We start from the raw sequence: 27,247 nt of genomic DNA, 5'->3' as shown, positions 1-27,247 counted from the left end.
GAGGAAAGTATCATAGACTTTCCTTCTCCAGGATGGCTTTGAACCACAACCCTCAATCTTATCGTCTTGAATAGCTCGGATTACAGGCACAAGCCATCAGTGCCCACACGGTGCCAACAAAATTAGGACTATAATAATACGTTTTTCTTAAAACTAGAGGAGTGTTGCTGTTTTTCCTTTATGTGTATTTTGGCATATCCTACCAGTTCTCATTATTTTCTATGAACAATGCTGAAAAATACTTATGTGGAGTAAAACATTTAAGATTATCTACTAGGATTCTAGGGTTCCTTTTTAAAAAAAATTTAGAAAATTCTCACTAAATTTTGTTTTATAAGAAAAAATGTGAGCCATATATCTGTGACTCATGCTATTCAGTAAGCTGGAACCTGGAGGATCACAGCTGAAGGCCAGCCCAGAAAAGTCAGATTTTTTTTCTTTTTAGATTTTTCTTTAAAATTCAAGGTTGGAGCCTTGTGCAGTGGCTCGCACCATAATCCTAGCTACTCAGGAGGGTGAAATCTGAGGATCAAGGATCAAAGATAGCCGGGGCACAAAAGGACCTGAGATGCTTATCTCCAGTTAACCTCTAGAAAATGGGAAGTGGGGCTTGGCTCAAGGGTAGAGTAGTAGCCTTGAGCTGAAGAGCTCAGGGACAGCATCCAGGCCTAGTTCAAGCCCCATGACCCACAAAAATAAATAAATAAAATAAATAAATAAAATGCAAGATTGGGAACTCAAGTGATAGACTTCCAACCATGAGTGAGCAAGTGAAGTGAGAGAACAAGACTGAGTTCAAGCCTCATTATTGGAGCTTGAACACACACACACACACACACACACACACACACACATACACACACATACACACAGAGCAAACATTACAAACAAAACATCAACATGAATGGCTGTAGGATATAGCCACAATTAATCTGTGGCTTTGTGCTGGTAGATTGTCTAGCACATGAGCAGCTTGTGCAAGGCTGAAGGATATGGAGCTGCACACTCACTTTCCTAGCTTTTAAAATAGTAACCTTATAATCATTTCTTACATGTAGCTTATTTCACAAATGAAATGTGGGAAAGGGAATTAACTGCAATAGAACATTCTATATATTATTCTTAAAATATCTACAGTTTGTATCTTTTTATAAATAAAATAGTTTTAGGAAATAGGTACATACTTGGAAATGTAAAGACTGTAAAAAAGAGGGAAAATAGTATTATTATGTGCCGGGACTGTAAGCTTAGTGGTAGAGTGCTTGCCTAGCACGCACAAAGCCCTGGGTTCGATTCCTCAGCACCACATACACAGGAAAAGCTGGAAGTGGTGCTGTAGCTCAAGTGGCAGAACACTAACCTTGAGTAAAAAGTGTCCAAGGACACCCCAGGATTGACCGCAAAAAAGAAATAGTATGATCATAATGTTTATTGGAAGAAAAGGTGATCTGGCAAATTTCTTAAATACTAAATGAATATAAAGACAATGAATTGAGTAATTTTGTTATAGGGATCTAAAATCTTTTGATATCATTAAATATAACTACATGGGAACGAAACATACTGTATGTAAAAGTATCTAAGGGAATATTTTTAATGAGACAATTGAGTTTTTATTAGATTTGTGGTCTGTGTGTAATTGTCACTGAATATTTCCTTAATACATTTCCTTTATAGTGACATTAGTGAGTAAGAAATTTATACAGGTTTGATTCACTAATGCAGGAGATGTTACCCAATAGGAAAGCATCAGATAAATTTTGCATATGTCTTTGGGCACTTTTTTTTTTTTTGGTGGGGCATGGGACTTGAACTCAGACTAGGCGTTGTCCCTGAGCTCTTCAAATCAAGGCTACCGTCCTACCTTTGGGCCTGGGTGTTGTCCCTGAGCTCTTTAGCTCAAGGCCTCTGCCCTACACTTGAGCCAAGCCCCACTTCCCTTTTTCTGGAAGTTAATTGGAGATAAGAGTCTCAGGTCCTTTTGTGCCCAGGCTGGCTTTGAACCTTGATCCTCAGCTCTCACATTCCTGAGTAGTTAGGATTATAGGTATGAGCCACCACGCCTGGCGGGTACTTTTTGTAGTCCCAAGATAAGCATTAATACTTCTTGATGGAAATATATTTTTACTCTTTTTTTCATTTTGAAAACTTCTAGGACACTTTTAACATTTAATTAAAAAGAGTGAGAACAGCTGAGTCCTGGTGGCTCTCGCCTATAATCCTAGCTACTTAGGAGGCCAAGGTCTGAGGATCAAGGTTCAAAGTCAGCTCAAGCAGGAAAGTTCATGAGACTCTTATTTTCAGGGGCCAGGAGTTTGGTCTAGTGGTAAAGTGCTTGCCTAAGCAGGGAGTTTGGTCTAGTGGTAGAGTGCTTGCCTAGCAGGCATGAAGACCCGGGTTCAATTCCTTGGTACCACATACATAGAAAAGTCAGAATTGGTGCTGTGGCTCAAGTGGTAGAGCACTAACCTTGAGGAAAGCTCAAGGACAGTGCTCATGCCCTGAGTTCAGTCCCTAAGACTGGCAAAAAAAAAAAAAAAAAGAGACTCATCACCAATTTACCATGGGTGGGGAGGGTAGGGGTGGGGGGGGAGGGGAAAGGCAGATAGTAGAAAAAAGGAGATAGTAGAATGATAGCCTTGAGCAAAAAAATGCTCATGGACAGTGCCCAGGCCCTGAGGTTAAGTGGTAGAACTGGCACACACACACACACACACACACACACACACACACACACACACACATAAAGTGAGAAGTAATGGAGGCAGTAGATGTAATGGTTTGGTAACGCATGTTTTGGTCAAACAGCCTTGGTGTTGCCAAGTGGTGCAAGTGAGAAGATGAGGGCCAGGTAAGGAAGCACCGATCTCCATGTTCTTATGCTACCTATTGGTATGGCAAATTCTGTACATGTTTAGATATTCTGATATTTTAATTATTACTATGATTACATTGTTAAACTTTCCCCTTAAGTTATTTTTCCTTTATTTAAAACTGACCCTAACTAGGGTTACAGGTATAGATGACTCAGGTAGCAGAGTGCTTGCCTACTAAGCATAAAACCCTGAGTTCAAACTCTGTTATTGCCAAAAGGAAAAATGAAAAGCAAAAAAGCTTGATATGGGCTTGTGGCTCATGCTTGTAATCCTACCCCCTGAGGAAGCTAAGGTCTGGAAGACTGAAAATTCAAAACCAATTTGGTAAACAGGTGTGAGGACCTCAGTTTAAATTCCAGTACTGGCAGGGAAGCATCTTAAAAACGACTCTACCTAGAATACCAGTTTCTTTGTAAATCTAATTATCTCTGTAATCTGCAATTTTTTGAATAGCTTTTATGTTTAACTTTTGGTATTTAACCTATTTCATAATGTCACTGGCTTTATTACATAAGACTTGGCTTTCATAAGCTATCACCCTTCCTAATCCTTTGACAATGTAGTACTACTATAAATTGGTATATTTAAAAAATATAGCTGGGCATGGTGGCTCACGCCTGTAATCCTGGCTACTCAGGAGGCTGAAATCTGAGGATCACAGTTCAAAGCCAGCCTGGGCACTAAAGACTCATCCCCAATTAATCACTAGAAAACTGGAAATGGTGTTGTGGCTCAAGGGGTAGAATAGGGTGGTAGCCTTGAGCTGAAGAGCTCAGGGACAGTGCCAAGGCTCAGAGTTCAAGCCCCATGACCGACAAAAAAAATCTATATATAGATATAAGAACTTTTCCCTCACAACGGAATTCTGTTCATATGTCAAGATCAGAAATTATAGAGAAGCAAAAAACCAAACCAAAACAATAAAAACAAATAAAATCATGTGCTGAGTTACTATTCCTATTCTTGTCTTGAGACCTTTTACTTTTGACACTTTGGGTTCAACTCCCAACTCAGTAGATCCTCCTTGTTCTGACTTTTCCTGATGCAGTTGGTTCTTTGCTATCCGCATTTGTTTTGTACAGTTTTGTTTTAAAATCAAAGAGCTTCCGTCCTCTGGGCCACCTCAGCACAGGATCTTCTGCAACACTGGTTTCCTCTTCCTCACTTCAGCCTAGTCCTATAGTGTTAATAGTTTTTTCCCATCACTCCACTGTTAATTTCCTCATTATACTGAAATGTCTCCTGAGTGGTTACCACCTGTATGCAGATGGTTTTGGAATGACCACAAACCTATCTAGCCAAATGTCTACAGCTGAACTTTATCTTTTTTTGTTTTTGGCCAATCTTAGGAGTTGAAGTCAAGGCTAGGCTCTGTCCCTGAGCTTTTTTGCTCAAGGCTGGCGCTCTACCACTTTGAACAATAGTTCCACTTCTGATTTTCTGGTGGTTAGAACCCAGGGCTTTGTGCATGGTAGGTAGGCTGGCACTCTAGCATTAGGCCACACTCGTAGCCCAGCTATTTTTTTTGAATGCTCCAGGCCCAATGATGTTCTGCCTTGAAAGTTTACTTTTTTTTTTTTTTGGTAGTTTTAAATACTTATGTCCTAAAATATAATCTTGTTTTTGAAGAAGAGTCCACGGACTGTTGAGAAAAAAATATAGTTTTGAAGCTGTTGGATAGAATATTCTTCAGCTATCTGCTAAGTCCATTTGTTCTATATTACAATTTAGCTATTAATTTTTTTAGCCATTTTGATAATATTTGGTCCTTTGATCCATAAAAATAGGAAGTCCTACCATTTGGACCTTCTTAAGGTCTTTTAGAATTTCTTTAGTGCATTATAGTTGTCATTATAGGGACCTTCAGCATCTTTGCTTAAGTTTGTGCTTAGCTATTATACTTTGTTTTTGGAAACTGTTGTGAATATCTGTCCTGACTTCTTTTTTAGCAAGTTCATTAATAGTGTAATGAAAAATTATGAATTTGTATTTTTTGGGGTGCTTTTATAGCTCCCCCCGAGAAATAAGGACTTAACTTAAGGGCCTTGCACTTGCCAAGCAAGAGCTCTTCCACTGAACTAAATCCCTGAATCCCCGGATCTTTTATTTTTTATTTAAAGAATTTATTAACGTTGATTTTTATATCATATTTCAAATGACATGTTTAACAAGTATTCAAGAAGGGAATCTCTATATACAATTTTTTTTAATTTTTTTTTTTTTTTTAGATCCTGCTACTTCGCTGAAACTGTCAGATACAAATCAGAGTCTTTTGGTGGAAACTTTTGTTTTTTTTTTGTTTTTGCCAGTCCTGGGACTTGAACTCAGGGCCTGGGCACTGTTCTTGAGCTTCTTTTGCTCAGGGCTAGGACTCTACCATTTGCACCATAGTACCACTTCGGACCTTTTCTGTTTATGTGGTACTGAGGAATCAAACCCAGGGCTTTGTGCATGATAGGCAAGCACTCTACCAGCAGGCCGCACTCCTGGCCTGACTTTTGTTGTTTTAAAACTATAGGATCAAATCACCTGTAACAGGGATATTATAACTTTTTCTTATTTGCTATCATTTTTCTTTCTTTCTTTCTCTTTGACTATTACTCTGGCTAAGATTTCAATCACTATATTGAGTAACTAGGTAAGAATGGACATTCTTGCCTTGTTTCCAATTTTTGATGAAATGCATGTTGTTTTTTTACTGTTCAGTATAATGTTTACTAACAGTTTGTCATGTAGATTTTATTTTGTGATAGTACTGGGCCTTTTACGCTTGGTCTGTTTTTTCACCTCTCAGCTCTCAGCTGGTACTCTCTTATGTGAGCCAGGCCTATGCCTCTGGCTCCTCCCACACCCCAACTCTCCCCTCCTGCTTGTCTGAGTTGTGAGGATTTGTGTGCCTGGGGCTGGCTTTGAACTATCATTTTTTTTCTTATCTTTTTTTTAATCTTTGGGCCAGTCAGTCCTGTGGCTTAAACTCAGGGCCTGGGCACTGTCCTTGGACCCTTTTTGATCAAGGCTAGCGCTGTGCCACTTGAGCCACAGCACTACTTCCACCTTTTTCTTTGTATATGGCACCGAGGAGTTGAACTCAGGGCTTTATGCATGCTAGGTGAGCTCTCTACCATGAGACCACACCCCTAGTCCCTGAACCATGATTCTGAGTAGCTATAATTGTCAGACTTTTTCTTCATCTGTTGAAATAGTTATGCCATTTTTGTTCTTTATTCTAGATATGTGCTTTGTAAGGTTTATTGATTGCAGCATTGATGGAATAAGACTAACTTGATCATAGTGTGTGATCTTTGCTTTTTCTGACTGTCTCTTTCTTTTCACTTGATTAGCTAAAACTGTTACATTTCCATTCATTTACAATATATTCAGATCAGTCTTACTCCTATTACTGTCCCTTTCCCCCCTCTCCCTTTCTTAAAACAATTTCAGTTGATGTCCTTGTTCAATTTTAGTAGGTGTAATTTATTTTATTATTATGTAGTTGCACAAGATTGAAAGAATTTCATGAATGATGTTTATATCTATATTCATAAAAGAAATTGGTCTTTAGTGTCCTTTTTTGTTGTTGCTGCTATGTTTTCCATTTTTGTATAAGTGTAGTATTGGAATTGTAGAACAAATATGGATACATTCCTTCTTTTCTATTTTAGATAATAGTTTGAAGAATATGGTGTTAATTCTTTATAGTTTGAATAGAATTTAGCTGTGAATCTATTTAATCATGGAATTTTCTTTAATGGGAATTTCTATTACTGCTTTAATTTTATTTGCTTATTATAGATAATATTACATTTTTTTTCTATCCTGTTGGTCAGATTTTGGTAGCCCATTCAAATGCAGAGAATGATTCATTACTTCTAGGATTTCTAATGTACTTGAGTGTAATTTTTGAAAATGTTTCCTAATGATTTTCCAGAATTCCGTGGCATCCATTGTCAGGTTCCCTTTTTATCACTTAAATTTTAAAATTTGGGTTTTTCTCTTCCATTTAGTTTGTTTGGCTATGACCTGGCCAATCTTTTTAGTCTTTTCAAGGACTGAACACTTCTTTCTTTCCTTCCTTCCTTCCTTCCTTCCTTCCTTCCTTCCTTCCTTCCTTCCTTCCTTCCTTCCTTCCTTCCCCTTTTCCTTTCCTTTTCCTTTTCCTTTTCCTTTCTTCTAGTCCTGGACTTGAGCTCTGGGCCTGAGCACTGTCCTTGGACTTTCTCAAGGCCAGAGCTCTACCCACTTGAGCCTCAGCACCACTTCGGGTTTTTTTCTATGTATGTGTACCAAGGAATCGAACCTGGGTCTTCGTTCATGCTAGGCAAGCTCTCTACCACTAGGCCAAACTCCCAGCCCGAAGGACTGAACATTTCTGTCCATACTTTTAACATCTATTTCATTAACTTCAACTAACTCTGTCTCCTTTCTATTTTTTTTTTTTTTTTTTTGGGCCAGTCCTAGGCTTGAGCTCAGGGGTTGAGCACTGTCCTTGGACTTTCTCAAACCTAAAACTCTAGTTGAGCCTCAGCACCATTTCCGGCTTTTTTCTATGTATGTGGTACCGAGGAATCGAACCTGGATCTTCGTGCATGCGAGGCAAGTACTCTACCACTAGGCCAAACTCCCGGCCCCAATTTTATTTTATTTTATTTTATTTTTTTATTTTTATTTTTTGCCAGTCCTGGGCTTGAGCTCAGGGCCTGAGCTCTGTCCTTGGACTCTCAAGGCTAGAGCTCTACCACTTGAGCCTCAGCACCATTTCCGGCTTTTTTCTATGTATGTGGTACCGTGGAATCGAACCCGGGTCTTTGTGCATGCTAGGCAAGCACTTGAACCACTAAGCCAAACTCCAGGCCCTATTTTATTTATTTATTTATTTATTTATTTATTTTTGCCAGTCCTGGGCTTGAGGTCAGGGCCTGAGCACTGTCTTTGGACTTTCTCAAGGCTAGAACTCTACTACTTGAGCCTCATTACCACTTCTGGCTATTTTCTATGTATGTGGTACCTAGGGAACCAGGGTCTTTGTGCATGCTAAGCAACATTCTACCACTAGGCAAAACTCCCAGCCCTCCTTTCTTTTATTTTTACAAAGTGCTGCTGTGTGTCATTAGGTTATTGATTTGAGATCTGAAGTATTTTCTTTCTTTTTTCCTCCTACCCTCACTTCCTTCCTCTCTCTTCCTCTTTCCTCTCTCTCTTCCTCTCTCCTCTCCCTCTCCTCTCCCTCTCCTCTCCCTCTCCTCTCCTCTCCTCTCCTCTCCTCTCCCTCTCCCTTTCCCTCTCCCTCTCCTCTCCTCTCCTCTCCCTCTCCTCTCCTCTCCCTCTCCCTCTCTCCCTCTCCCTCTCTCCCTCTCCTCTCCCTCTCCTCTCCTCTCCTCTCCTCTCCTCTCCTCTCCTCTCCTCTCCTCTCCTCTCCTCTCCCTCTCCCTCTCCTCTCCTCTCCCTTTCCTTCTCTCCCTCTCCCTCTCCCTCTCCCCTCCTCTCCTCTCCTCTCCTCTCCCTCTCCCTCTCCCTCTTTCCCTCTCCCTCTTTCCCTCTCCCTCTCCCTCTCCCTCTCCTCTCCTCTCCTCTCCTCTCTTCTCCTCTCCTCTCCTCTCCTCTCCTCTCCTCTCCCTCTCCCTCTCCCTCTCCCTCTCCTCTCCTCTCCTCTCCCTCTCCCTTTCCTCTCTCTGTTTGTTTCTTGCTTGCTTGGCTTGCTTGCTTGCTTACTCAAGGCTTGTGCTCTGACCTTTAGCTCTTTTGCTCAAGACTGGTCCTGCTACCTGAGCCACACCTCTACTTCTGGTTAATTGGAGAGAGGAGCCTCATGGACCTTTTTTTTTTTTTTTTTTTTAACCTAGATGTTCAGATCTTGGTCTCCTGAGTAGCTAGCTAGGGATGTGCCACTGGCACTTGGCATGCCTTCCTCATTTCTGGGTAAGATTCCTTTAAGTATTTCCTGCATTTCTGTTATAGTGCTTATGAAATGCTTTAGTTTGTGCCTACTTTGAAAAGCCTTTATTTCCCCACCAATTCTGAAGGATACATTTGCTAGATACAGTAATCTTGTTTGACAATTACTTAGTATTAGAGCACAAAATACATTATTTCATACTTTCTTGGGTTTTAGGGTTTCTTCTGGGAGATTAGATATAATATTGAGTTTGCCTTTGTAATGAAGTTGGGTGCTGTCCCTTATCTTTTTGATCAAGGCTAGTGCTCTACCACTTGAGCCACAGCTTCACCTTTAGCTTTTTGGTGGTTAATTGGAGATCATAGTCCCTTGGACTTTCTTGCCCAAGCTGGCCTCAAGTGAATCCTCAGATCTTTGTGGAGCCACTGGTGCCCAGCTTAGTAAATCGGTATTTTTTTTTTTCAATTTCAGTTTAGGTATTCTTCCTTAGTTTTGTAGTATTAGCCTTTTGCCTTTTAATTGTAATGTGAGTTGGAGAGTTGCTTTTTTTTTTTTTTTTTTTTTTGTCGGTCGTCGGACTTGAACTCTGGGCCTTGGCATTGTCCCTGAGCTCTTCAGATTAAGGCTACCGCCCTACCCCCTTGGCCTGGGCGCTTTTCCTGAGCTCTTCAGCTCAAGGCTAGCGCTGTACCACTTGAACCACAGTGCCACTTCCAGTTGTCTGGTGGTTAAATGAAGATAAGAGTCTCACAGACTTTTTAGTGCCTGGGTTGGCTTTGAACTACGATTCTCAGGTCTCAGCCTCCTGAGTAGCTAGGATACAGGCATGTGCCATTGCTCCTGACTGGAGAGTTGCTTTTATAGTCATGTATGTTTGACATTCTAAATGTCTCCTGAACTTGGATGTCTGTATCTTTCTCTAGATTTGGGAAATTGTCTCCTATAGTTTCATGAATAAGTTTTCTATGCATTTTGTTCATAAGTCTGTTGTTCTTCCACATGGATTCTTAAGTTTGATTTTTCTGTCATGTCTCAGAGATGTTGAAAGTTATGATCATGATTACTTATTTCCTCCTGTCTCCTGAATGTAATATTTCTTCATCCTTACCTTTAATCTCTGTTGTTCTTCCCTTCTTTGCTTAATTTAAAATGTATAGGTATTACTTTCCTCTTTGTGTTTTATTGGAAACATCTTTGGGGTCATTGATTCTTTTTTTTTGGGTGGTATTAGAGATTTGAATTCAGGTCCTTGTGCTCATAGAATACCTTGTAGGTATTCTACTTGAGCAATGTCCCCAGCCCTTTATGGATCATGTCTAAAATTATATTCTGTATTTTATATTTTCTTTGGCATTTCAGCCATTTTAGTACTTTTAGATTCAATTACTAAGTTATGAACTTTTCTAGAAATCACTTGCTTTGCTTAAAAGTCTTTTTTTTTTTAATTATGGATCTTCTAACCAGACATCCTTTTCTTGGAGTTACTCCTTACTATGACTCAGAAATGAGGAAACAAGTAGTAATGACAGAATCAATTAAAAAATGTGTATATTTAAGTATATCTGTAGTAGAAAATGGAACCATAAGGTAAGGAAAGAACATTAGATTACTTATAGGATAACTCCTAGTGAGGAGTTAAATATTATGAAAGATATTAATAAAATAAAGGGGGACAGGTCAAAGAAAATAGAAAGTAAGATGGGAAAGGGGAAGTAAAGTATATGGATTTAAGTTATAAGGAAGAAAATGAGGAAAAATAATGAAATAGGATAAAGTATCAAAACAAACAGACACAAAACACTTGTTCTTCCTGAAGAAGCTCTCACCAGTTGAGGCTGAGAGACCCCATAGTTGAGGCCCCCTTGCCTCAGAGACATACTTGTTCATGTTTGGCGTGGGGAAACTCCCAAATGGAGACTGCTTTCCATCAGAAGCCTGTGACCCTCTGAGTATAGAATGCAGTGAAACCAAAGCAAAATGTGCTGGAGGGGCAAGGCACTGGGTGCTGAGAGGTCCTGTGTTCCTTACCATGCGGTTAGTTATCTGTCATAGCACCCTCTACCCCCACTTGTATTGTCACACACTGGTCTCTGAATTTTGGTTGCTCCTTCCCTAATGTAATCACCATTGACTTCCCTCTTTGATACAGTGCATACTTCCTACCCAAGTAGATCAGAGTCCATAAATCCTGAGTCCAAGTCTCCACCAGTTTCCTAGGCCAATGCTGATTCTGGTTGCTCACTTGACTAGTGGAAAAGAGAAAGTCTTTGGGGTTTGGAGATGTAAAAATTCAGAATCTTCTCTCTCTATGGTTGACTGTAAGACCTCTCCTAATACAATTCAACACTGTAATACCAGCAGTAAGCCAGAGTACATGGGGCCTTCCTTCCACATCTGATTGCTACATGGATTGCAGTTCTCTGGTCTTAAACCACATTATATAGTACCAGCCTGTGTACCTTGCAGCTCTTTGTACTTGCTTCCTTACAGTACCTAGTACTCTGTTAGCGTCTGTTGTTTCTTTTACATGTCTAATGTTCATTTGGTCTGTGTCTGCTATGTATTGTTTCCCTTCCTTTCTTTTTTATGCCACTCACTTCTGTCAACAACAGAGTTCTTGATGCTTTGTTTTAGAGATCTGGAAAGTGCTGGGTACCTCTAATCCTCTTTGTTTTCAATCTCTAGCAGGTATCACTTAAACAGCATCTATTTACCTGCTTAATAATTGATCATTACCACTGCCACATTTTGTATATGAAACATTTATAATTTATTACAAATGAAGTGATGAGTTTTCAGAATGAAAGGAACTAAAAAAAGTCATTGTCTCCATTGATGTCAGGGCTATGTGTCAATCCTTACTTTTGAAAAAAAGTTAAATAGTTCAAACTGATGAAAGCAAACCTCTTGTTACTTGATTAATATAGATGGCTATTTTGTTTTTGTTTTTGTGTTGTTCTTAGGGCTTGAAATCAAGGCCTTGGTGCTGTTCCTAAATTTCTTTGGCACAAAGCTACTATTATACTACTTGATTGAGCCACAGCACTACTTCTGGCCTTTTCTGAGTAGTTTATTAGATATTAGAGTCTCATGGGCTTTCCTGCCCTGATGGCTTGAACTGTGATCCTCAGATCTTAGCTTTACTACTCAGTACCCAGTTTTTAAAAGTATATATATGTATTAATTTTGATTATTTTTCTGGCCAATATTGACATTGTCCCCAGAAACTTTACAACTATAGTGAGATTTTAAAACAAGTTACAAAGTTCATGTTAACTACTTGTTATGGAGCCATTTACTTAGTTTTACACATTTTATATATCCTTTTTTTTTTTTTTTTTTTTTTGATTTTTTTTTTTGCCAGTCCTGGGCTTGAGCTCAGGGCCTGAGCACTGTCCTTGGACTTTCTCAAGGCTAGAGTTCTACCACTGGAGCCTCAGCACCACTTCCGGCTTTTTTCTATGTATGTGGTAGCGAGGAATTGAACCCGGGTCTTCATGCATGCTAGGCAAGCACTTTAACCACTAGGCCAAACTCCTGGCCCTTTATATATCCTTTAAGTGCATATTGTATATGTCCTTTGTGTTTAAAGATTGCTTGAATTAGTTACTTTACGTTTGTAAGCATGCTATTTTGAAAGTCATTTTTGGCATCTAACTCATTTCTGGGCCAATAGTAATTGGTTTTGGAATGATTAGATGACATTTTATATTATGTGGATCTTCTTTGTGCCAAGTTGAACATTTTTCTAGTTACAAATGAAATTGTACTTGTTTAAAATGAAATTTAAGTCAAAACAGAGGAGTATCCTTTATACTTTAAAGCAGGTTTCAGTTCATTTCGGACAGTTACTCTTCTTAGTTAGAAAGTATGTTTGCTTTGCATGGTAATTCTGAACGCTTTAGTGAAAAATTATTTGTGGCTTAGATATTAGAGCTTAAATGGTTTTGCTCTACAATATACGTTTCTTTTTCTTTCTTTAGATAATTGTTTGGAAGAGATATAGTGATTTTAAGAAACTACACAAAGAACTATGGCAGATTCACAAAAACTTATTTCGACATTCAGAATTGTTTCCTCCATTTGCTAAAGGAATAGTGTTTGGTAAGTGATTGTTTTGAAAGTATAATTTCAAAAAAGGCATTAGCTAACATTTTGATTAGTCATGGGTCCAGACTATTATTACTTTTATTGATGAATAAATCTATTGTTTCTTAGATTTGCACATACTGTATTAAATTTCTTTTGTACTCGCAGTCTTTTTTGTTTTTTGCTAGACCCAGGGCTTGGACTCAGGGCTTGAGCGCTGTCCTTGAGCTTTCTCAAGGCTAGAGCTCTACACTTGAGCCACAACATCACTTCTAACTTTTTCTGTGTATGTGGTGCCAGGAATTGAACCTGGGTCTTCGTGCATGCTAGGCAAGTACTCTACCACTAGGCAAAATTGCCTGCTCTTCCATTCTTTTTTGCTTTTTTTTTTTTTTTTGACAAAAGGAAGAATCCAGTGGGAGACTGAATGCTGGCCATTGGTGTCTCATGAAAGTAGTATATAAATACTTTGTAGTATCCACGGAGTCCATGGATTGTTCTTTATGCCAATAAAAATCAGTCTTATTTTAATAGCTACATAGATAGTTTCTACTACTTGTGGTTACATACAAAAGTTCTATTCTTTGTATAATTTATTAACTAAACTTTACTGATACATTATTTTCAATTTTTTTCTGTTTCATATACTACTGTGGTTTTTATATATTACTGTGCAATATATTTAATTATGATAAAGTTGTTGGAAACAGAATTGTTCAGTCAAAGGTCATGCATACTTTGGACTTTTTTTTTGTCAGTCCTGGGCTTGGGTTCAGGGCCTGAGCACTGTGCTTGGGTTTTCTCAAGGCTAGAGCTCTACCACTTGAGCCACAGCACCATTTCTGGCTTTTTTTCTATGTATGTGGTACTGAGGAATTGAACCTGGGTCTTTGTTCATGCTAGGCAAGCACTCTGCCACTAGGCCAAACTCCCAGCCTCCCGGGTCATTTTTTGATTACCTTGGTAATCCTGAATAAAAGCCCCATCTCAAGATCTGCAAGGATTCTGTTTTCTTTTCCTCTTGTTTTTTAATTGTCAGGGTAATGTATAGAAGGGTTACAGTTACATTCATCAGGTAGTGGGTGCATTACTTCTGGAACACTGATACACTTTCTCATGTTTTTGTCCCCATTTCTCTCCCCTTACCCCCTCCCAATCATCTTGTTTTCCCTCTTCTCTTTCCTATTTCAAACAAACAAACAAACATAACAGTTAACAAAGTCAGATATAGTAACCACATGAAATTAACAATAAGGGGAAAAAAAGAGAAAAGAAATAACTGCACATAGTACATTGAGAATAACAATCACAAAGATAAACCTTTTGTTTCCATATCCTAGAGTTCATTTTGCATTCTCATCCTATATGACCATAGCTTTTGAGCTATTGTAATCCTTTGCTAGGAGAGTCCTAGATTTGTACTAATTATTACAAATGAAGGAAACCATTGAGCCTATGTTCCTTTGGATCTGGCTTACTTCACTTAATATGATTTTTTCCAAGTCTTTCCATTTCCTTACAAATGGGGCAATGTCATTCTTTCTGATGGCAGCATAGAATTCCATTGTGTATAAGTACCACATCTTCTTGATCATTCATCTACTGAGGGGCAATTGGGTTGGTTCCGTATCTTAGCCATGGTAAATAGTGCTGCAATGAACATCATTGTGCTAGTAGGTTTAGTATGCCCTTGTTTCTGGACATTTGGGTAAATGCCAAGGAGTGGGATTGTTGTGAGGAATCACCATACTGCTTTCCAGAGTGGTTGAACAAGTTTATATACTCCCACCAGTAGCGCTCCCTTCTGGCCACATCCTAGCCTTTTGATTTGCATTTCTTTTATGGCCAGAGATGTGGAACATTTCTTCATGTGTCTATAGGCCATTCTTATTTCCTCTTCAGAGAAGTCTCTCTTTAAGGCTTTAGCCTACCTTTTAATGGGATGGTTGTTTATTTGAGGATTTGTTTTGGATAGATTCAATTTTTTGAGCTGTAGTGTATCTCCTATTCCTTCTTGTAAAGTTTTGAGGGTATCTGCTTTTACCTCAAGGTCTTTGATCCATTTGAAATTAATTTTGGTGCAGGGTGAAATATAAGGATCCAACTCTAGTTTTCTACAGGTGCTTAGCCAATTCTGCCAGCACCATTTATTGAAGAGGCTGTCTTTCTTCCATCCTACTATTTATTTATTTATTTATTTTTTATTTTGGTTCCCTGCAAGGATTCTTACTACCAAATAATACAACATTTGCAGGTTCAAGGGCTTAGGACTTGATGTTTTTGGGGAGACATATTTTGGACTATAAAACACTGAGTATTTTTCTTTTCTTTCTTGTGACCAGCTAGTAAGTAACCTTTGTGGAGAAGCTTTTTAAGGTTATGCTTTTCTAACAGAATTGTCCCTTATGTTTGGCCTCCACTAATGTGCTTGCATGAAAGAATGTTTGTGTGAAGTTTCTGAAATGATGCGTTTTCAATTTTGACATCTCCATATTTACTATTACTTTCTTCTCTCTTTATGGATCTACGTAGCTATAATCTTTATATCCATGTACCTATCTGTGCATTTAGATATCTGGACCTATGTATATATCTACATATTTATCTATTGATATCTATCTATAAAATCTGTATTGGTGTGTCTGTTCATCTAGACCTTATTGATTTGGACTTGCACACATTTTCTTTTTTTTTGCTTGTCAAAATGGTTTCTTTTATTTGAGACACAAAAATGCAAAATCGCTGAGATATCAAACATTTCCCGACCAGCTACGATACTGTACCTATGTACAAAAGATCTGATGATAAATGTTCACACATATAAAAATACAATATGCACAACTTATGTACAGTACATATGCAAAATGTATGGCATCAAACATGACAGGGGACTCATCTCAGGGCGCAAACCATGCACAAAGGCATCATGGTTTTTCTTTTTTAAAAAACAACAAAAGGCAAGCCGCGTGCCGGTGGCTCACGTCTGTCATCCCAGTCACTCAGGAAGCTGAGATCTGAGGATCACAGTTTGAAGCCAGCCCAAGCAGGAAAATTCGTAACACTCATCTCCAATTAATTACGGAAAAGGCTGGAAGTGGAGCTGTGGCTCAAGTGGTAGAATGCCAGCCTTGAGCAAAAAAGCTCAGAGACAGTGCTCAGGCCCTGAGTTCAAGCCCCAGGACAGGCACAAAGCAACAACAAAAACCAACACAAGGCAATACATGAATGGACCCGGATTGCCATTGACTAGTTGATTCAGTGAACAGGGCTCTGCGGATGAATACTTTCTCCCTTTTTTCATGAAGTGAGATGCTAAGACATTATGTGACAATGAGAACAAGGAAATGCCTGTCACACTGCATTTCTACTGCAAGCAAGGTAAGAACGCCAATCTTGGTATACCCAGAAAGGAGAACTGCACTGCTGTCGAATGTGTCTTCTTCACCCAGCAGAACCCGGCACACTGTACATGAACTGGGAAGAGAAGTATCTACATCTTGTGGAAATCCTCACCGTATGTGGGTAATACCTTTTTTTGGACTGATTTTATTTTATTTTTTGAGATCTCATTCGTCTCAGATTGTAGTTACACAGTGCCTCCTTTTGGCAAATACTTGGCAACGCCTTTGGTTCCGCTGAAGCATATTGCATTACTACTGGTTGCTAGAGTCAAGTACTTTTGGTAGACCCTAATGAGCGTCTCTCCTGGCTGTGTGGCACAGGGCGCAGAGGTAATGCTCGGGTTTGGTGGCTCTACGCTTTGTTAAAACTTTGTCAGGCAGTTGGCATAGAGTTTGGCCACACGCTGTGGCTGTGCCAGCCTCTCCAGTGCCATCAAACCTCATCTGGACAGCACCTGGCAGGTCTGAGATGGCCACCCTGCCATCTAGAGTGGTGACACCTTTTCATTCTGGCCGGGCGCGGTGGTGGCGCTTTTGTAAACATGTTCAGCTTTGTGAATTTCGGGCGGGACGTGGGGGAGGGCCTCCCCAGGTACAGGGATTGTCACTGCACAGATGAAAATGTCGCCAGAAAGAGTGCTGCCTGAGCCCGGGGAGAGGGTTTGAGTCCCGAAGTAAAAATGAGGGTTCCTTTCCAGTTCTGGCTGAAATGAGCTGGGATCTCTCCTGGCGCGGGGTGCTGTGAGCTGCGCGCCTTGGTGACCTTAACCTTCCAGTTAGTGTTGTGTTCTCCCGGGCAGGGGTGTTCGAGCTTGGACATGTCCACTGCCAGCGCTGCCCTCTGGGTTTCTCCCATCCCCAGAGGTGTCTCAAACTCCTGGTAGACTGGTAGCTTCTGGCCAGCGACGGTGGAAGGGCCAGGCACGGAGGAGAGGGGCTCCCCTCACACACCCGGCCTCGTCGAGGCTGGTGGGGGGCTGTCTGCCTCGGGACAGCTGTCCAGGCGCGTAGTGGGTGGTCAGGCCCGAGTTAGCGTGGAGGCAGGAGGGGACTCACTGCGTGGTCCTCCTGTGGCCGTGGCTTCGCCGTCTCAGGCCAGCAGGGCCCAGGGCCACACAGCCTCTGAGAGAAAAGTCCCCAGGTCGGGAGGCGGGTGCGTGCGTGGCAGGTCCTGTACAGTAGGTGCACATTTCAGGAAAGCCCAAGAAGTGCGCCAGGGCAGCCACCGGTTTCCAGGACCTTGCGGACGGCACCGTAGTGCAATCCTTGCCTTTCTCCCCCCAGGCGGAATCCTGGCCCAGCCACCAAGTTTGAACCCAGTGGGCCCCAGGTGGAAGGGCTGCGCATGCGGGTGTGGCTCTGGTGGTGTCCCGGGGGTCGCCTGTGCGCACGCGGGTGGGGGTGGAGAGGGCGCCGGGTCAGGGCTGGGCAGCAGGATGGGCTGGCGTCTTCACCGCCCGCCTCTGCTCTTGGGGATATAGAGAGCAAGGGTCCCTCGACGGAGCCTGGTAAGAAGGGGGTTATCGTTGCACACATTTTTTGTTCCTCGTAGTTTAGAATTCATTAATGTGCCCAATTTTGATGCTCAAGTCCCCTATCTCTAAGCAGTATTTTTACCTAGTTCTGTGTTTTTGTAACTTCTGTCTTATTCTTTCTTTTGTATTTCAGTACTTTCTAATTTTTAGGAGTAACAAGATATTTAGTGTTCATCTTGAATTCTACTCCTTCCTTAGGATTTGCCATTGCTTTGAGAATTGTAGTTGTTTTTGTGGGAAGTGGTATTAGAGCTTCTGCCAGTTAATAATTTATTGCATTTTGGCTCCACATCAGTCATTATTACCTTATGGCTCCTCCTTTTCCATTGGTGAGCTCATCTAGTAGAGGGATACTGAGGGAAGTAGGTTTTGGTATGTCTGTTTCTCTTGCTTTGAGCTGCCACTGGGGTGTGTGTGTGTGTGTGTGTGTGTGTGTGTGTGTGTGTGTGTTACAGGTCCTCATCCTCTTCCAAATTTTGTTGTTGACTCCTCCCTCTCATCCCTGACACTGCTGGCACCACAGCAGAGAGTTCCATACTGTGATTCTTTGCCCACTAACGTTGGCATTCCTACTAGGACAGCTGTGATGGGAGCAATGTAGCTAACTGCTCTCATCTAGTGACTGCAGCCACAGTGTCTTCACTGAATTTTAAGTCATGGCTAGAACACTCCTCTTTGAAGTACTTTGTTTAGTTTTCCCCCTCAACCTCAAGCAGTCTTTGAGTTGTCTTTTATTATCTTTTCAGTACTAAATCCTGTGCATGGTTAATAATTCTGTAAGATATTGCCTATCCTAATTGCTCAATGGATTCCATTTTTGGGCTGGACTCTGCCTTCTGTAGAGACCATGTGTGGACAGTAGATATACTCATTGCAATTTACTTCTAAGTTCTTTCAGCAGCTAGTTAGGAAGCAAGTATTTATGTACATGCATGTATACAATACAATGGTTATATATAATCCACTTAAATACTAACCTGCACATGTTTATATACATGTGTTTATCCATAATCATAGGTATACATATTTTAGGAGTGTTAGTTGTATATGTGAGGTGTGTGTGTGTGTGTGTGTGTGTGTGTCTTCATATACTGTTTTTCCATCCATGAAAATGTATACTTCCTGAGCTCATTGTGGACAAATACATAAGTATTACTATACAAATTTTAAGTGTCAAGGGTGTAGGATCATAGCTTCAGGGTCTAGGACTAATAATTAAGAATAGAGGATATAAGTAGTCTTCAACCTTTCTCTTCTGTGAAATATCTTACAAGACTATTCTATCTAATCAAGATGAGGATAATGGCTGGATTAATGCTGAAGTTCAGGGCACAGATGTTCAGGCATGTGTTGATATGGTGTAAGTCTGGGTCTCAGTTATATCATCCACAATCTTTCTATTCTACAACTTCTAAATCATTATGGCTTAGGCAAGTGCTGTGAAGCCCAGGCAACACAAATCCATGAAGAACACATTGGATGGGAATTTACTTTTTGTTAAACAAGTTTGTATGTTCTGTTGTATGTTTAGTTTTCCACTTTCCCCAACTTTGTTGTTTTTTTTTGTTGTTTTTTCTTTTCTTGAATTACAAGTGGTTTTGGAAAATGATTATTGTAGATTAAAAAGTCTTATTCTCTAGAAAATTTTATCAGAAGATGCTTCATTTTACTTTTCTTTCAAAAGAATAAGTATCTTTCCTGAGGTCATTTACCAGATAATCCATCATTTTCCTAATGAAATTGAAATGACAGTTTTCTTTTTTTTTTTTTTGCCAGTCCTGGGCTTGGGCTCAGGGCCTGAGCACTGTCCTTGGATTTTCTCAAGGCTAGAGCTCTACCACTTGAGCCTCAGCACCACTTCCGGCTTTTTTTTTTTGTATGTGGTACCGAGGAATCGAACCCGGGTCTTCATGCATGCTAGGCAAGCACTTTAACCACTATGCCAAACTCCTGGCCAGAAATGACAGTTTTCTTATGTTTAACTTTTGTTATGTTTAACTTTTTATGTAGTAGCTATTAGCAGATTTTTCTTTCTGTAGCATTTATTGTCCATTTACATGTAAATAGTTCTGTATCATGTTGATAATTTGTGCTTTGTAACTATGTTCTGTTAACTTTTCCTATCAACATTGTTAAGCTTTGAAATGGAAGGCTCTGGAGGGATATTGGGATAGGGTGGATGATGGCTTATCTTATCTCCTCTGTACCTCGGAGCTGTTTTTTTTTTTTTCTTGTTCATGTTGTGTTGTTGCTTTGACCACACACTAGTTCACAGTAACTTGGCAAGTTTGTAGGCCTAACCAGTTTGTGACCACCATAGAAAGGACACTAAGCCACTTCAGGTGTATAGGAGTGCAAGTTTATAAATGATTCTTGTATGTCTGGGCTTTTTTTGTGTGTACCTACCCCTCAGATTTGCCAGAATCTTCAGCTTTGTTCCCTGTGCTCCCTTGGCATAATGCTATAGACTGAATAGCTGGTTGCCTTGTTGGTAAGTGGTCTCCTGGGGCCCCTCCTGAATCTGCATGTCTCCCAGCCATGGCTAGCCCTTACATCAGCAATGTTCCTCATGACCTCCCTGGTGCAGACTGCATACCCTAGGCTTTGATTGCCTTGGCTCCAAGTGGGATTCTCACATCATTATTCTGTAGGCCCACTTGCAAGTCTTGGCTTGCTCCAACTCTGGAGGGACTTTTTTTGCTTTTATTTTCTTTTGTGTTAGTTTGGGGATTTAAACTCAGGGCCTTGATGCTGTCCTGGGGCTCTTTAGTTCAGTGCTAGCATTCCATCACTTTGAGCCATAGCTCTACTTCTGGTTTTCTGGAGGTTAATTGTAGATAAAGACTCATGGCCTTTCCTGTCTGGGCAGGCTTTGAAGCATGATCTTGAGATCTTAGTCTCCTGAGTAGCTAGGATTACAGGTATGAGCCACCAGTGCCTGGCTCTTCTTTTTTTGACAAGTGTAGACTACCTCTGTTCTGAGGAACTCAGTAAACAAACTTCTTTCCCACTTAATGGCTGCAAGTATACCTTCTCCTCAGATATCTGATTCATCTTCAGGAAGTTGAATACTTTCATGAACTTATTAGTTATTTTTTCATCTTTCTCATTACTATCATGAAAAATGATTCTGTAGTAGGCTTTGTTAGGAAAAATGGAGGAGAATAGAAAAGGAATAGGCTGGATTTGATCATCAACAGGCGAGGACTGTTTATTGAGGAACAGCGAGGTGTACTGAACTTCCCACAGGATTGGAGGTTGTCCTTCTGCCTGGGACGGGACCTGGGGTTATATGGGGTCTAAACAAGGCGGGCAGAAGTTAATGCAAAGCCACTGGGTCAAGGGAGGTGTGAGCTTCCACGTTGGGCCCACAATGGGGTATTTCCAGCTAGGCTTAGGCAGATCACCCTGCTGGAGTCAGGCTGTCTGTCTTTGGCTGCTTGCCTGGTTGGTGTCTGTATGCACCTAGGGAACACAGGATGGGACTCAATCCTTCAGGCTTTCTATCTTCACATTATACAGTGTGTTTTTTGTTTTTTTTTGGTCAGTTGTGTGGCTTGAACTCTGGACTGGGGCGCTGTCCCTGAGCTCTTTATTTCAAGGCTAGCAATCTATCCCTTGAGCCACAGCACTACTTCCTATGGAGTGGTTTTGATACTCTTGTTGATTTAGGAAAAGTTTTGAATGCTCGTAGGAAAATTTTTGAATACTTTCCCATTGACCTTTAGCTGGGAGACTGAGCTTCACACTTGTTCAGGAGACTGAGCTTCATGCTTGCTCAAGAAGTTCTGTATGTTTCACAACTCTGAGATTTTGAGACCATAGGCAGAGCATCTCAAATAGTAAAGTCCAGTGCCCTTTGTCTCCTTCCATTCTCCTGTCCTTCCCTTTAACCTCCATTTTCTTTCCCCTTTTCCCTTTCTTACCCCTTCTTATCCCTTGAAATTCGGTTTTTTTTTTTTTTTTTTTTGCCAGTCCCAGGCTTGAGCTCAGGGCCTGAGCACTATCCTTGGGCTTTCTCAAGGCTTGAGCCATAGCGTCACTTCTGGCTTTTTTTTTTTTTTTTTTTTTTTTTTTTTTGTGGGTCATCATGGTGCTTAAACTTGGCCTGGGTTCTATTCCTAAGCTCTTCACTCAAGGCTACCACCCTACCCCTGGGCTTGGGTGTTGTCCCTGAGCTCTTCAGCTCAAGGCTGCCCCCCTACCCCTGAGCCAAGCCCTACTTCTCGTTTTCTAGAGGTTAATTGGAGATAAGAGTCTCAGGTCCTTTTGTATCTGGGCTGGCTTTGAACCTTCATCCTCAGATCTCAGCCTTCTGAGTAGGCATGAGCCACTGGGCCCGGCTGACTTCTGGCTTTTTCTGTGTATGTGGTACCAAGGAATCGAACCTGGGTGCTTCATGCATGCCAGGTGAGCACTCACCACTAGGCCAAACTCCTGGACCCCCTGAAATCTGTTTAATGTTTGAAGATAGTCAGCTTGGCTTCTTAAACAATAAGGTTGTCACTGGGTAAAAGGGTGTGCTTCTATGTCTCTCCACATGTTTCCATATTATAATTTTGAAGTTTATTATTCATCTTAATAAGTGAGCAATCCATCTCTTTCAGTAAATGGTATAGTCCATTTGTAATACTTGGTAACTGTAATGAACCCTATAGACAGCAGCTGTGGTTGTGTAGTGAGAATTGTGGGTTAATCATCCATCTTTTCACTGCTATCACATATTTAGCAAGCAGACTTAAGCAGCAAAGGAGTCTTAGCTTTCAGAATCATTGAGATATAGTGTTCTGGTGGTATAAGTGAAAAAGAACATAGTTTTGGTAATCAGATCTGGTTGAAATCTTCTGTCCAATAACTGTAGCTCATGCTTGTCACATGCAAGTTAGTATTAGCTGTTGTCAGTTGCTCGGTTGTTATCTGCCCTATCCTCTCTTGTGTCTCTTTTTGTTCTGCACTGCTGTACTGTGAAGTTTCTGGTTAGAATATTTTCTTTTCTACCATTACTCCATGTATCCTGTTAGAGTTAGTTGTTCCCCACCCCCAGTTCTGCAGCTCATTAATATAGCACATACTTTCCACCATTAAAAAAAACTTGTGCCTTAGTTTTCTGTAATATTTTGAAAAACCACTTAAAATGGTGAAGTGTGTGATATTGCTGTGCTTTTTATTTTGCAGTTTTCTTAGCCTACATTACAGTCAGTTTGATACTTTCTGTGAGACGAATACTAACTGATAATCTAAGAGTTGGACTAAACAATTGTATGTGAAAATGTCTTACCAACATTCAAATTGCAGAAGCCATTACAAATTCTATGAGAACCACTTTTTTGCTTGTGAAGCAGAACTCACTGGCTCTGTGTGCCCTTTTCTCACATGCTTGCTGTCATGTGTGTGACAGTGCCACACACAGATTTAGCATAAAAGCTTTTATTTCAAGCCGAGGTATTTGACCCCACTGATAATACAGATACTGTCATAATTTCCTTTCTTGATTTGCTTTTCAATTAAAAAATAGTAGAAAGAGAAAATTATGTGAGTAACGACAATATTAAATTACTGTGGTAACTCATTCGAGTTCTTTAAAATTCTCATTTCCAATTTAATGTTACAGTACCAGCATCATAAGAAGTAAATTTCTTACGCTGCCATTTATTTCTCAGTTGACTCCTCCACCTCCTGTTTTATCAGAAACATCATTTTTCTTTCTTGCTGATGCTAACTGTAGAGTCTAGATAGGACTTGAGGAGTTTGCTGGTATAGTAAGCACCACAGATAGGCAGTAGTAGGCTTGCTGCTGCTTTGTGGCTGTGTTGGGTTGTTCTTGCTGCTAAGTGTTGGTTCTTATTTTTATTCTAGGTAGATTTGATAAAACTGTTATTGAAGAGAGAAGACAGTGTGCTGAAGACCTGCTGCAGTTCTCTGCCAATATTCCTGCTCTGTACAACAGTAAGCAGCTTGAAGACTTTTTCAAGGTTTGTAGGCTTTCTGACATATCTTAATGTCTTACTAATACTTTCATATTCATTTTTTGAATTTTTTCTGGTTGTACACTTCACTTTGGAATATAGATCCATTTGCAGTTTTTGTAGTTATACTAATTTGTATAAAGATATGCACAGTGATTGCACAGTTTTAGAGAGGTAGGTCACTGAATGTTTTAAATTTCATGACAAGTAATCTTTTCATTCTAAGTTCTTTACCTTTTTTATTGCTTTGAAATAGGGTCTCACTTTTTAAGCTAAGGTTGGCTTTGAACTATCAGTTCTTCTGAGTGCTGGGATTACAGTTGTTCTTTTTTTTTAAAATCATTTTTAATAATAGTTTTCTTAAGGTAGGTGCCAGATGCTCATTCCTATAATCCCAGTTACTCAGGTTGACAGAAATCTGAGGATTACACTTTAAAGACAGCCTGGGTAGACAGATCTTTGAGACTATGTCCAGTTAACCCCCATACACTGGTTTTCTAAGTTATAATTTATTTTGTACTAGCATCTATTCAAATTGCTAGTTAATATTGTATTTTGCCACTACATTTTACCTCTTGCATTTTGTTGGCTTGCTAGAAAAAAGTTAGGTGATTGTTTCATAGTTGACTTTTTTCTCCTTCTTTGACAGACTATATAAATTTGTATAAATTTAATTTGTAAGCTGGGTGCGATGGCTTACGCCTGTAATCCTACCTACTCAGGAGGCTGAGATCTGAGGATCAAGGTTCAAAGCCAGCCTGGGCACAAAAGGACCTGAGACTCTTATCTCTAATTAACCTCTAGAAAAGGGGATAGTGGGACTTGGCTCAAGGGTAGGGTGGGTGGTAGCCTTGAGCTGAATTGCTCTGGGACAATGGCCAGGCCCAGAGGCAGGATGGTATTTTTAGCTGAAGAGCCCCATGACACCCCCGCAAAAAATAATAATTTATAGACTAAAAAAATAGCTGTATATGACCCAAAGGAGCCTTTTGTTTTCATTTTGGTAAAGTGTATTTTATTAATTTTTTTTCCTTTTTGACTAATCCAAAGTCATGCAGATTTCTCCAACTTTTTTTCTAAATCTTTTAGTCTTAGGTCTCTGGTCCATTTTTTGTGAATTTTTTTTTTGTATGATGTGAAGTAGTAATTTAAATTCACCATCTGACACATGAATATCTGACTCAGCGATACTTGTTTAATAGACTATCCTTTCTGCTATTGAATTGTGTTAGCATTATTGCTGAAAATAAATTATAAATGTAATGGCTATTTCTGGATTGTTAATGTATTGTTTTCATCTACTAGAATATTCTTATACAGTTTGTACTAGCATACTATCTTATAAAACTATCAGACTGTAGATTTATAAGTTTTGTTTGTCAATTTTATTATACTATTTTTTTGTTTTTTGTTCATGGGGCTTGAACTGGGCCTGGGTACTGTCCCTGAGCTCTTCAGCTCAAGGCTACTACTCACCGTGCCAGCTACTAAATTTTTTAACTCATAATTTAGTGCTTTAATTTCCAGAAATCTTCAACGTTAACTTGTTCATCACTATAACTTTGAGAGAAAATATAAAAATTACATATCTCATAAAAGGACTTTTAGCCAGAATATATTCTTACAACGCAGCAAAACAAATAATAAGCCAAAAAATACATGGATTTTACTAGACATTTCACTAAAGAAGATATAGGAACAAGCCCAGGAAATCATTAGCCAGTAGAAACTTCAGTTAACACAAAAGTGAGAGACCACTACACACTTGCTACATTGGTTACAATGACACAGTCAGACAGTACCAAGTTCTGGCAGGGTTATTCATGTACTGCTGGGTAATCTTAAGTAGTAGTCACTTTGGAAAACAGTTGGCTAGGGGCTTGACACAGTGGTAGAATGCTCACATAGCAAGCACAAGTCACTGAGTTCAATCCTCAGTTCTATTAAAAATAAAATAATAAGACCTAGCAGTTTCACTCTTCAAAATCTACCCAAGAATAACAAAAACCATTTTACACAAAGATGTATACACTGTGTTTCCAGCCACATTAGTCAGAAGTACCAAGAACTATAAACAATACAGAAGCCCATAGTCAGTGGATTTTTTAGCAAGTGCATATATATATACATATTATACACCCATATATACACATTCACATACATATATGCATATGTACACACATATACACATGCATATACATATATACATATGTACACACATATATGTATATACATATATGTATAGTTGACTTTGAACCATGATCTTCAGATCTCAGCCTTCTGAGTAGGATTATAGGCAGGAACTAGTGGTGCCTGGCCTAGCCTGGTGGCATGTGTGAATTTGTGTGACCGTGTGAATACTGTTTACAACTTCTTTTTTTTTTGCCGGTCCTGGGCTTGAGCTTAGGGCCTGAGCACTGTCCTTGACTTTCTCAAGGCTAGAGCTCTACCACTTGAGCCTCAGCACCACTTTGGGCTTTTTTCTTTGTAATGTGGTACTGAGGAATTGAACCCAGGTCTTTGTGCATGCTAGGCAGGCACTCTACCACTAGGCCAAACTCCTGGCCCTTGTTCACAACTTGTATAAAGCAAAATTCTGCTTAACAATAATGTCTTTTTATTTTGCAAGAGCACAACCATTCTCATAGAAAGAAATAGCTGCCAAAGAACAGAGCCAAGAACTAAATACTACTTTATCAATTTGAGTTGGCCTTTTTTATGTTTAGCTTCTGATAAATTTAGCATAATTTGAAGAGTAATGAAAAATTAAGTAAAAGTCAGTCATTAGAGAGTATTGCAAATTATTTTTGGCCAGTCCTGGGGTTTGAACTCGGGGCCTGAACACTGTCCTTGCACTTTTTCCTCAAGGCTAGCAGTCTACCACTTGAGCCACAGCACCATCTCTGGCTTTTCTATGTATGTGGTACTGAGGGATCAAATCTGGGTCTTAGTGCATGTTAGACAAGTATTATACCACTAGGCCAAACTCCCTGCCCCCATTACAAACTTTTAATATTTCTGTTCTATTACTCAAAATCATAAGTTTACAATGTCCTCTCAGTGTCTTTTAAAATATCAACTTTCTTCAATAAACTAGATAATAAAAATAAGTTACCAATTATTACTATTATTATTATTATTATTTTGGTGAAAGTTACTTGTAAAGATCCACTACTACTAGGGAAATTAAATAACCGACTATATTAAATCCCTTCCTCCTCTCCCTCCCCTCTTTCCTCCTTCCCTTCCCTCCTTCCTTAATTTCTTTTAAGAACCAAAGTTTGTTTTCATGTATTTTTGCTTATTTTTGTTTTGTATTTCATTAGGTTTTACTTTGAACTTCATTATTTTTTTCATTTTTCTTTCTTTGGATTTAACACTTATTAATTCCATAAGTGATTTGAGACTGTTATTGTCCAATACAGACATTTACAGAAACACATTTTCTTCTGAGCACTGTTCAGAGAATTGTATTTTTTATGTGTGT

General features: G+C 39.7%; 1 protein-coding gene across 4 annotated transcripts in view; it reads left to right on the top strand.

Moving 5' to 3' along the window:
- The window catches only part of LOC150058406 (inactive ribosomal protein S6 kinase delta-1), a 152,449-nt gene that overhangs the window by 11,834 nt on the left and 113,368 nt on the right, over positions 1–27,247 (top strand). For all 4 annotated transcript variants that reach the window (XR_016536881.1, XM_090341207.1, XM_090341205.1 and 1 more), the window contains exons 3-4: positions 12,753–12,873; positions 23,651–23,766. Coding sequence is in view for 3 of the 4 variants with exons in the window: in XM_090341207.1 (XP_090197333.1) it covers positions 12,753–12,873; positions 23,651–23,766 (237 nt within the window). In the remaining variant the exon portion in view is untranslated. The remainder of the gene's footprint in view (positions 1–12,752; positions 12,874–23,650; positions 23,767–27,247) is intronic.

Source organism: Megascapheus bottae, chromosome 10, assembly GCF_031878675.1.
Source record: "Megascapheus bottae isolate mThoBot1 chromosome 10, mThoBot2.hap1, whole genome shotgun sequence".
NCBI lineage: Eukaryota > Metazoa > Chordata > Mammalia > Rodentia > Geomyidae > Megascapheus > Megascapheus bottae.
This window is presented reverse-complemented; position numbering and strand designations above follow the sequence as displayed.